This window comes from Falco biarmicus, unplaced genomic scaffold, assembly GCF_023638135.1.
Source record: "Falco biarmicus isolate bFalBia1 unplaced genomic scaffold, bFalBia1.pri scaffold_245, whole genome shotgun sequence".
NCBI classification, from domain to species: Eukaryota; Metazoa; Chordata; class Aves; order Falconiformes; family Falconidae; genus Falco; species Falco biarmicus.
This window is the reverse complement of record NW_026611812.1, coordinates 23,984-35,009: the sequence shown is the minus strand read 5'-3', so window position 1 is coordinate 35,009 and position 11,026 is coordinate 23,984. Positions and strand designations below refer to the sequence as shown.

At 53.9% G+C, this 11,026-nt stretch overlaps 1 protein-coding gene across 1 annotated transcript; it reads left to right on the top strand.

Moving 5' to 3' along the window:
* Nucleotides 1-924: 924 nt before the first annotated feature.
* On the top strand, nucleotides 925-9,822 carry LOC130143325 (vigilin-like). The gene is made up of 9 exons (XM_056326027.1): nucleotides 925-934; nucleotides 3,468-3,587; nucleotides 4,505-4,659; nucleotides 4,997-5,212; nucleotides 6,854-7,060; nucleotides 7,538-7,753; nucleotides 8,605-8,811; nucleotides 9,026-9,133; nucleotides 9,695-9,822. The coding sequence occupies exons 1-9, from the start codon at nucleotides 925-927 to the stop codon at nucleotides 9,815-9,817; spliced, it is 1,362 nt and encodes a 453-aa protein (XP_056182002.1). The 3' UTR covers nucleotides 9,818-9,822.
* Nucleotides 9,823-11,026: the final 1,204 nt, after the last annotated feature.

Genomic DNA, 11,026 nt, shown 5'->3' with positions numbered 1-11,026 from the left:
ACCTTGGATATGTTTCAATGATTGATATATTTGATCGATTTGATGTGGAGTTCATCTTTGCTGGGTATCCAGTCAGTCAGCAAGACATAATTTGGTGTAGTGGGCAGCATATGAAGCAAAAATGTCTTTATTTAGGAAAAAAAAGGTTCCTCGACTTGCTGTTGTCAGGTGGGAACCATTGCCTTATGGTGTTTGGGCCAGAGTGGTCTGGTGGTGCTGGGCAGTTGGGCCATGCCAGGGACAGAGGGACGGGAGTAGGGGAGGGGGCGGGGGAAGGGGTTTAGGGACGGACGGGTGGGAATTGATGAAGGATTTTAGGGATGGACCGGGGTGGGCGGGGGGTGTTTGTGGGTATGGGGGTGGTGGTGGTAGGGGTGTGTGTGTGCCCCACCCCGCAGCTCCCCTCGGCTGCTTCCTCCTCACCAGCACCTGCTCAGCACCCCAGAGGGGCTTCCCGGAGAGTTCCCGGAGAGCCGGGGAAGGGGCTGTCCTGCACCGCCCCTCCAGACGGGGGCCACGCAGGCAGACCCCCGAGCCCCGCCGAGGGAGGGCAGCGCCGCTGGCCGCCCCCCTCCCGCCGCGTCTCCTCACCTTTGCCCCGCGCCTCGCGCAGCCAGCGACCCCGACCGCCGCTCCCACGCGCGCACAGCTGGCGGGAAGAGGCGGGCCCCTCGGCCTCGTGCCCAGCACAGGCTTCGCTGCAGGCCTACGAGAGGTAAAGCCGGTCCCGGGGCACCATCTTGGTGAAGAGGAGAGAAGTGCGTGACCTGCCAACACAGGTGTGGCCCCGCCCCCATGTGCCCTTTGGTCGGTTGCTATGGGAACGAGTCGGGCTCTTCCCCTAGCAACCGGCTGACAAAGGGCACACAGGGGAGGGACCACCCGTATGTTGGGAGGTCACACACATCTCTCTTCTTGACCACGATGACGGCAGGCCCCTCGGCCTCGTGCCCAGCATAGGCTTAGCTGCGGGCCTACTAGAGGTAAGGCCGGTCCCGGGGCACGCGGTGGCACTGGCCGCGCGGGGCGGGCGGTGGGGGTTGGGGGTATAGCCTCAGCTATAGCGGGAGGAGGGTGCGGGCCCGTCTCTGCGGCCGGGCGGGTTGCGCTGCCTCCAACAAGACAGCGGCAGCAGAGAGACGGGCTCCGCAAGCGGGATGTCCAGCGAGCACCCGACTGCACTCTGTGGTCTCGGCCTTTCCCATTGGCGTGGTGTGGCCCACGTGCCGCCAGGGCAACCCTCCGCAGCGAGCGGGGGTGCGGGGGCTGCGCGGAGGGGCTCGGCCCACCGGCCTCCTGCACCCGCCCAACCTGCCGGCCTCCCCAGCCGCTCCCCCACGCAGTGGCCGCCCCGCACTGCGCCGGCAACGGGGAGCGCTCCGGCGGCACCCAGGGCACGGACAAAATCCCTGAGTCACGTCGCGCTCCCCCTGTCTGTGGCGGCTGCCCCGCGGGTTGGTGGGAGGGCCGGGGCCACCCCCGAGGGGACAGGGCTGCGGGGGGCGGTCGCCCAGTCGCCTCCCCGCCGCTCTCCGGTAACAATGGTAACTTTTTCTTTGGTAGGATAAGGGCAGTTGCTCTCGGTCAGGTAGCTAGTCTTTTTTTCCCAATGCACATTAAGCTGCTTCTGAAGAGGGTACGGCCTATTGGAAGAGAGATCTGTAACCCTGGATTTTACAGCTGTTATCAGAGTGCAGAGCCATCCCAGATAAGCCCCCCTGTGCGGTTCACACCTTGTCAAAGAAAATCAAGATGTGCTATTGGTTACAGTATTTCCGCTGATACTGCCTTTCCCAAAACATACTCTTCCCTTTGCATATAGAAGCATGTTAAGCTGATACAAGTGCACTTAGGATTGTGCTGCTGCGGGGATCCAGGTCATTCACCCAGGCCGCTACCAGTCAGGTGGTTAGAGCAGTCAGCAGCTGCACTGAGACCAGTCTAACATGTTCAAACTGAATGCGAGCGTATGGCTGAAAAAGTTCATTCGCCGTGGCTGTGAGGGTATCTGACAATTTGATCTGTGGGTTTCTGCAAAATACCCACTTCATGTGAAAGCATTGTTTCTCTTAAAAAAAAAAAAGAAAAGTACTAAACTATGGTTCACATTTGTTTTGTGTTCAAGAATGCTACAGAAGAAAATCCTCAGGCCTATACTGTGCAGAGCTTATCAAATGAACCTTACAGCAGGAGAGCAAGAGCCTGGCAGGTGTCCTCGTGGCTGTTTTGAAGCTGACAAGCAGTAAAGGCAGGATCTGGAAACTGCCTTTGCACTTCCCTTGCGGCCAGAAAGAGAGAAGTTGCAGATCCGTTGGTCCCATCCTTAGCAGGAGTGGGCACCCAGGCACGGCCTGAGCAGACACTATAACAAGAAATACAAGCCTTTTAGCCCCTGTGGATCAAGCACAAGAGCAGCCTTCTTTCTGCAGCATTACCCTTAGGGAAATGCTGTGACATCCTTGACAAAGACATGCACTGCTGCAGAAAGTCCGGGGGCTTTTCTGAAGTGGGCTGGGAAAGGCATGTTCACCCAGCATGTAAGGAGTCTCACTTGTCCAAGAGCATGTCACTGAGAGGCCCAGAGCCTGTAAAACTTTTGCAACACGGGTCTGTGCAAGAAGTAGGGAGGTGTTCTTTGTATTAAAATATGAAAACAGATAAAGTAGAGACAGGAAAGTAAAACCCAGCTGCAGGATTAGGCCTCTCTTCCTAATGTTCCTAACCTTGAGAGAAGAAACTGTTAGGCTGCATGATGTACTGTAGTGGGCTTTGCAGGTAGTTTTTTTGTTTGGGGTGATTGTTTTTCTGGGGGGGGGGGGGGTGGGGTGGGGGGGAGTTCTAGAAGCAGTTCCAGCAGAGTCTGCTACCAGGAGGCTGTGGTATTTACTGTGGGCTGTGAGACTGTACGTGGAGCGGAAGGGAAGGTCACGCTCGGTAGAGCCTGTTGTGGGAGGGATTGCAGAGGAGCTGGAGACACCAGGAGCTGCTCTCTGGGCCCCAGGTGCTCATGCTCGGTTGGTAATCAAGGCGTAAGTTTTTCAGGAAGAGGCAGCATCCTGGGCTCTTTTTTGTTTTCTCTCCAGGGTTCCACAAGGGTCTTGCACTGCCTATGTGTACCTTGGGAGACTGGTTTTAAAACTGCACGCCATTAATACTTGATAGATTAATGAGAGTATGCTTTAACAGCTTGGGGTGTCCCCCTTTCCAAGAGGCTTCTTAGGTTGCACATCCTCTGCCTTCTTAACGAGGAGCTCTGGTTTTGATGCCCGCTGTGCTATGAGGGAAAAATCCCCCCTGAGTTTCTGTGTGGTTCAGCAAGAGAACAGGGCAGCAGACTGGCCCTGTAGGCGCTTCTCAAGAGGCCGGCTGGAAAAGTGCTCAGTAAACACGTCTTTTGCCTTCCTGGAGTGACTTGTGTGCATCTTGAATGGTGCTGGTAATAGCGTTGCCTCCTCTGTCTCTTCCAGTGGCATACCCAGATTGTGTGTGTGCGTGGGAGGTCGACGATGAGCTCGGTGGCACTTTTGACCCAGGAGAGCTTTGCCGAACACCGCAGTGGCTTGACGCAGCAGCAGGTGAAGTGAAAGGTGAGAAGACACAGCTGAGTTCCTGTGATGTGCCTCTAAATAGAGACTGCGCAGGCAAGGTTCCTTGCTGTTAGCCAAGCTCGCTCCATGCCTCCGGCTCCCCCTAAGTGTCCAGGCACGGCGTTCGCCATTCCTAGGCTGGCGGCCTGCCAGACTCTGGCTTTCCACCCACAGGAGCACATCGGTGGTGCTGCACAGTGCAGGGCCAGGCGGAGGCAAGCCTCAGATCTTCACAGAGCTCTGGCTAGCAACGCTGTCAGCCGTGGGGCAGGGCATGTGCAAGCATGGGTCATTGGGCTGCAAGAGAGCCTCGTGGGATCAGTGTGCTGGATTGTCACTTCCTCCTTTGCTCAGCCAGGTGTTGGGGAAAGTCATTATAACCGTATTGACTGACTCACTGATGGGTCTCGGCACCCATTCTCCAGCTGCGAGCTGGCCCGCTTGGCACAGCCCAGTGCACAGCTGAGTCGAACATAAGCTACAGGCTTTCCCTGGACTCTGCCCCAACTAGAGTGCTTCTGCTTCTCTCTGCCTTCTTCCTGGGCATGTGTCTGTCTTGTCCCCTTCTGACCTACAGCCTTGCTGTGTCCCTTTGATTTCCTTCTGCTTGGCCTGTTGTCCCCCGATCAAGCTCCTCTCAACAAAGTTGGCCATAATGTGCTTGTTTGCTGCCACCATTCACTTGCACGGTTGCTTCCTGCATCCATGGCGGCACCTACTGCAGTCTGTGCTGTGCTGAGCTCAGCTGTGCTCCCGACTCGGCTGCTCTCCACAAGCATAACTGTAGCAGGATGAATAGTAGTGCACAAGTCCTTTGTTGTCTCTCTTTGATGATGCCTCAATAGAGTTGCACTGCCTATGAATGGGGGCGTTTCTGTGGGGAGAGCATCTCATTTGCCTTGTTTGCTTCACCGCAGTAACAGCTTTAAACTCTGAAGAAGACAAGGATCCTCCCACCTACGAGGAAGCCTTCCCTGCGCTCCCTGAGAAAGCACCATGTTTGGAAGCTGCCCGGGAACCTGCTGGGCCCTGGAGCAAAATCCGGCCAATAAAGGCTTCTGTCATCACTCAGGTTGGTGGGAGTGGGTGTCTTATCTCCCTCCTTTTCATCCCTCCAAAAAGTAGGTGAAGTGAAGCTTTCCCTGGAGTATGAAATCCCTTAGTGTGTCAGAGTAACTGCCTCTTTGCTGTCCTTTGCCCTGGCGCACAAGGAAGACTGAAGCTGAATGCTAGGACTGCTCTGGAGGGGGAGGGATGTGTTGAAAAACTGCCCAGACAAAGCTCTGCATCCCTGTTGCACAGATAGCTGGAACAGGCCTGAAGGGAGGATTGCAGAGGGAGGCACTGACAATCCAAAGCACACTGACACCTTGCTGTGCCCTGCTTGTGTCTGTCCCGTGGCTGAGCAGGTGTTCCATGTGCCACTGGAGGAGAGGAAATACAAGGGCATGAATCAGTTTGGAGAAGGCGAGCAGGCCAAGATCTGCCTTGACATCATGCGGAAGACGGGAGCTCACCTGGAGCTGTCTCTCGCAAAGGACCAGGGCCTTTCGATCGTGGTCTCTGGCAAGGCGGAAGCAGTCACGAAGGCTCGGAAGCAGATTGTCGCTCGACTGCAGACTCGGGTGAGGGCATCTAACTGTTTCTGCCTTCGTCTTTGCTCTTCCCCAAGACTCGCAAATGCTTTGAGACCCTTGGGCCCGTGTGCTTGTAAGCCAAAGAGGTATGACTAATTCAGCTTTGCTGTACGTTTTCAAAGCACCCAACTGGCAATTTGGAATGGGAATGAGGCTTAAAATAGGGTTCCAAGGTAATTACAGGCCGTGGTGTTGCATGAAGCGTGGAGCCTGCGATCTCTGGAACATTTGAGTTGCAACCAGTGACTTTGTGCTGAGGTGCTGGTGCTGGAGGGGGTGCAGGAGCCTCACACACAAAGCTAGTAGTGTGTGAGAACGGGACTGTGCTTTTCCTGAAGTCCTTCAGAGGAGAACGTGGAAGGCTGGGAGAAAGAAAAGTAGAGGAAAGGAAGTCCTGCCAAAAGCCAAAAGCTTCGGGTCAGGGTTCTGCATTGTGTAACTCAAGGCACACTGGTAAGGAGCCACAACCCTGTTGTTTCGGTTGCTTCAGTCCTCTAGGTTTTGATCTCTTACCTTAAGGTTCTTGAGCTCATAGTCAAGGTGGTAGCTCTTGTTAGGATGTATCGCAGCCAGGTGTTGCAGTGTGTTTTAAAGTATAATGCCAAAGGTAGGTAATGCAATGTTAATACCATGTCTGCTTAGCGCTGTTCAGCCCCTGTGTCATACCCTGCCAGAGGAAAGAGAAAGGAACGAAACCCTACATCCACAATGTGCATCTGAAAAAACAGTTCAGGTCGTGCCGCCACAGACCCGTGAGCCACTGTTCTCAAATATAGCTCCTTCTGCCCTGGCCCCAGGTCTGGAAGGTGTGTCTGTATTCCAGCTTCTCTTGGGCTTGGCTAGCTTCAGGACAGGAACACAGAGCTGAAAAGTCACACCGAGTGATCTTTTCTTCATCCTTTATTTTTCCATTATAGCTTGAATGTTCATTGTCTGATTGCTGTTAGTGGTTGCCTAATCACAGGGATCAGGAGCACGATAGCAGTCATCAGCTACCAGACCTGTAAAAACTCAGTGAGAAGGGAAGAAGTCAGGAAGCCCTTGTATAGAGCAGCCCTTTAATGGTAGATTGAGAAGGACCCCTTTTGCATGCGGGGCCTTCTAGAAGCAGTCCCAGGAGCAGCATGTGCTACACTTGAAGACGCCTTAGCACTTAAGTAGCGGTAAGCATCTGCTAGCTGCCTGCCTCCTGCAGTAGGTTTCTGGTGTTGAATTTCTCTTTCCTAGGAGTCATACTGTACGTCTTGCTCTCTGTAGCCTTGGCAGCAGATGCCAGAGTTCAGATAAACTCCAGCTGTGCGCTGCCATCTCAGTTGTTGCCTGGTGTCTTACACTGGAGGAGAGGCACCTCCTCGTCTGTGTCGGAAGGCCTTTGCTAATTCAGAGTACTGCTCCTGTGCAAACAGAAGGGTTTTGAGGGAAAGGTGGGCTTTATACTCCTGGCATAGAGGCACTGTAGATCAGCTGGTACAGTGTCAGCCCTCAGACAGAATGTGCTGGGAAGGCGTTGTGTTTGCTCTGAGGAGCAGTACCGCTGAGCAGCGTCTACCTTGCTTTCCCTGGCTCTGTTCCTGTGGATCTGCCAGTGCAGGCAAGGCTTTTCACAGATGCTTGGTTCTTCTGCCGCAGGCTTCAGCGACAGTTGCCATCCCCAAGGAGCACCACCGTTTTGTCATTGGAAAGAAGGGTGAGAGGCTGCAGGACCTGAAGCTCAAAACTGCAACCAAAATGCAGATCCCCCGCCCAGATGACCCCAGCAACCAGATCAAGATCAGCGGCACTAAAGAAGGGATTGAGAAGGCCCGGCACGAGATCCTGCTTATCTCCGCTGAGCAGGTACCTCAGTACTGTGATCTCTCTCATGGCATTAGCTGGTCAGCCATTTTGCTTCCCCACGGTATAGTCGGAGTTTGTAGCCACCGTGGCTACAGTCAGTGGCTAACGTTAGCCTGAACGGAGACGTATACTGTGCCACTCGCCGGCTGTATGAGCACCGCTGCCAGGTCCTGAAACTTCTTGTGCTGCGTTTTGTCCATCTCTGAAGCCCAAACAAGCATTTGATAGTTGAAGTGAAGCGTCTTAGGTGCCAGCTGGGATAAGGCAGGAGATCACAGGGGTGAATATCGTAAACAAGGAGCAGCAGCAGCAACCGTATTTGTAGATTGAAAGAGGTGGAGATCTACAAGCCCGCAAACTGAGAAGGTTGCTTGGGCCAGAGTGTCAGGCAGGACACCCCTGGGAACTTAGCTGTGCCTGGCAGAGACTGTAATATAGAGGGCAGTTCCCACCAAGGTCTGTTGTGGGCTCTTCCAGGATAAGCGTGCCGTGGAGCGGCTGGACGTGGAGAAAGTGTACCACCCTTTCATTGCTGGCCCTTACAACAAGCTGGTGAGGGAGCTCATGCAGGACACAGGGACGCGCATCAACATTCCTCCACCCAGTGTCAACAAGACCGAGATAGTCTTCACCGGAGAAAAGGAGCAACTAGCCCAGGCTGTGGCTCGCGTTAAGAAGATCTATGAGGAGAAGGTACGGATGGTCCATAAAGCTTCCCACCTTCCCCTGGCACCCGCTCCTAGGCACTCTTCCCTTCTTGTTCTACTTTTGTGCATCCCTCGGTTGCATCTGGCTCAGCAGCCCTTGCAGTACATGACCCCGAATCCTACCGTTTCCTCACTCGGCAGAGTGGGAGCTGGGCTGATACTATCCGGGAGGTGACAGATTTCTGGCTTTTCTGTATCGTGGGAATTAGCAGGCCACCAAGAGCTCCCCTGGCTCTTGTTCACACCGGGGCTACTAAGGAAGGAAAGAAGTGTGAGGTCTACAGTGGTGGCCAGCTGACAGTATCAAAGCTGCTACATAAGCAGAAGTTGCTGAAGAGTGAATGTCACTCCAGTTTATTTCCCACAGCCAACGCTGCTGTGAATATCCTTGTTGTGGGTTGCTGGGCTGTTTCTCCTCGTGGTTAGGTCTGTATTTGTACCGGTCTGGATTTCAACAATCGGCTTATAGCCTGCACAGTGTTGCATCACGGCACTGCCTGGGAGACGGCTGGGAGTTGAACCCTGTTGTCCAACGGGGGGACGGGGACGACGACAACGACATGCCTGTGTGTGTGTGTGTGTGTGGTCTCTTGCATGCCGTGTCCCAGGGAGCTTGACCCAGCATGCTAGTTTTGTACTTCCCCTGTGAATTTTTGAGCACAAGGCTTTCTGTAGGCAGGGGTCCAAGGGGTGCTAGGGTACTGCCGAGCCACTGTGCTCAGCTTGGCTTTGCTCTTTGCTGGGTGCAGAGTTTGACTGCATCTTGTGCCTCTTCCTGTCGCTCTTGTCCTTCCCCGCCCCCTTGTGATTGATGCCTCAGTGTCTCTGCCCCTACAGAAAAAGAAGACTACTACTATTGCAGTGGAGGTGAAGAAGTCCCAGCACAAGTATGTCATCGGCCCCAAGGGGAATTCCCTGCAGGAGATCTTGGAGAAGACTGGAGTCTCTGTCGAGATCCCACCCACTGACAGTAGCTCGGAGACGCTGATACTGCGAGGCGAGCCTGAGAAACTTGGGCAAGCATTGACTGAAGTCTATGCAAAGGTACTGACAAGATGGGCTAGGCCTCCTTTGAAGGTCCCGCGAAGATACATTTGTGAGCACTGACAGGTGTAGCGGGGGTGGTCTCTCTTGGGCCATTAGAGGTGCAGCTTAGAAGTCAATACCGGAGGTGCAGCATGGGAATTGGAACTGAATTGTTGTGAAGGCCTCTCCCAGTTTGTCCATCAAACAGCTTCTCTGTTTTTCTGTCTCTCAGGCCAACAGTTTTACCGTCTCCTCGGTCTCTGCCCCCTCTTGGCTTCATCGTTTCATTATTGGAAAGAAAGGACAGAACCTGGCCAAAATAACTCAGCAGATGCCAAAGGTATGGATGAGCTGGTTAGCTTAGCACCCCCGGCGTAGAAGAAGGTTTAGTCCAGATCACTCGTCACGGAAGAGAGAGGTGTCTTCTAGCGTGGGTAAACCCAGGGGGAAATGACACAGATCTTTGCTGTTCAAGGGAACCCTCTCTTTTACTGCTGCAAACACTGCTCCTCCTATGTTATTGTCATGGGTTGAGCCCTTCCAAGGAAGCTTTATGTGGTGCTGTTTTGAGAACTGATGTAGTAGGATACCTGGAAATGGCGAGTGCAGCGAGGCTTCTCCCTGGTGAGTTAGGCGGTATCTAGATAAAGGCTAGATGGGTAAACTTCTCCAAAGCCCTTGCAGAAACTGGGACAGCACCAGAGCCTTGGGCTCTAGGCACTGCCATATGGCCGAAATCGTTAAGTTACTGACTTGTAAAATTGTGGGGATTTTGTTTGGGCTTTTTGGGAAGGAGCGCATCTCTTAGTGGCAGGGATGGATGGTGTAGGCCTGACCAAGAGCATTGGCCTGGCTTGGATCTTGGCAAATTCTTAAGAGATCCATTGTCTTTCACCTCAAGGTTCACATCAAATTCACTGGAGGAGAGGATAACATCACTTTGGAAGGACCTACAGAAGATGTGCATGTGGCTCAGGAACAGATTGAAGCCATGGTCAAGGAGCTGGTGAGCTGGAGTTACTAGTTCCGGTAAGAAACTGGGGGAAGAAGGGGCAACAGAGCAGAGGGCCCCTGCTTAGGGCCAGAAAAAATTAGAACTTGGTTTTTGGCAATTGTTCATTGAAACACGTACTTTGTGTGCTAACGCAAACTGTCAGCAGTCCTAGAGTTGTATGTAACATGCTGCCTGTGTGGCTGAGGGCTGCCCAGCAAGTGTGATGTGTGTGAGAGACACAGTTTAACTGTGAAGTGAGTGGGGAGTCCCGATCTGCGTTTCCGTGTTCCCTGCGAGGGGGCCGGCCAGAGACGGACGAAGCGATTGAAAAGTCAACGTATGAAGTGGTGGAATGCACTATTAGATACTAGAATGGGGAACTGTGGACCAAACACTAGAACGAATATCATTTGGGAAAAGCACAAACGCGAGGCCCCAGGTCAGTAAAGGGGAGTCAGAGGTCTTGGGAATACAGCCTATTAAACCCTGTTCCACAGGCAGTAACGTAACATTTGAGAACTGAACGGCAAGTCAGGAAGATCCTTTCTTGCTGTGGCAGGCTGCTTGTGTAAGGCTTTTATTGTCTGCCGAGGCTGCTGGAGTAAATGAAGAGAACCAGTCCTTTGGGCGGGAGCGCTGATTCAAGGCACTTTGTAAAGCGTTCCCCAAAGCAAGGGCAACCAAGTCACGCCTCGTCCTGGCTTTGTGGCTTTAGCAGTGCTTCCTGGCTCTTATTGTTGCAGGTGCTGTTTTCCTGCCTGAAGCCCTGGGGCTCCTGGGTAGCCACCACCCCCCCAGCCTGCAGCTGATGTCCTCAATAAAATGATCTTTCCTCTCTTCTGACTACGTCTGCCATGTGATAATTGGGGACTGGGCAGATATTGTTTGGTGGTGCGTCCTAGGGGAGGACTTTGGGATCATCCCTTGGCCCAGACTCCTTGCCAGTGGGCATCACGGCTGAGCTTTAGGACTCACAGCACAGTCACACAGGGAGGTGGGGGCCGGATGGCACCTCTGGAGGTGTCACTGTCCCCTCAGCTCCTGCTCGGATTCTGGCTAAGACACAGCCTGTGCTCAGGCTCGATGGATGCTCCACTGGGGAGCAGCGCCATTAGCTCAGAGCCGGGACAACACGCAGGCAGACACGGTGCCGCCGCTGACCATCACCTGCAGCTTGCTGTCCCCTGCGGCCGTCATCCCTGCACACTGACTGCCGGGCAGTTTCTTCAGACGCCCACG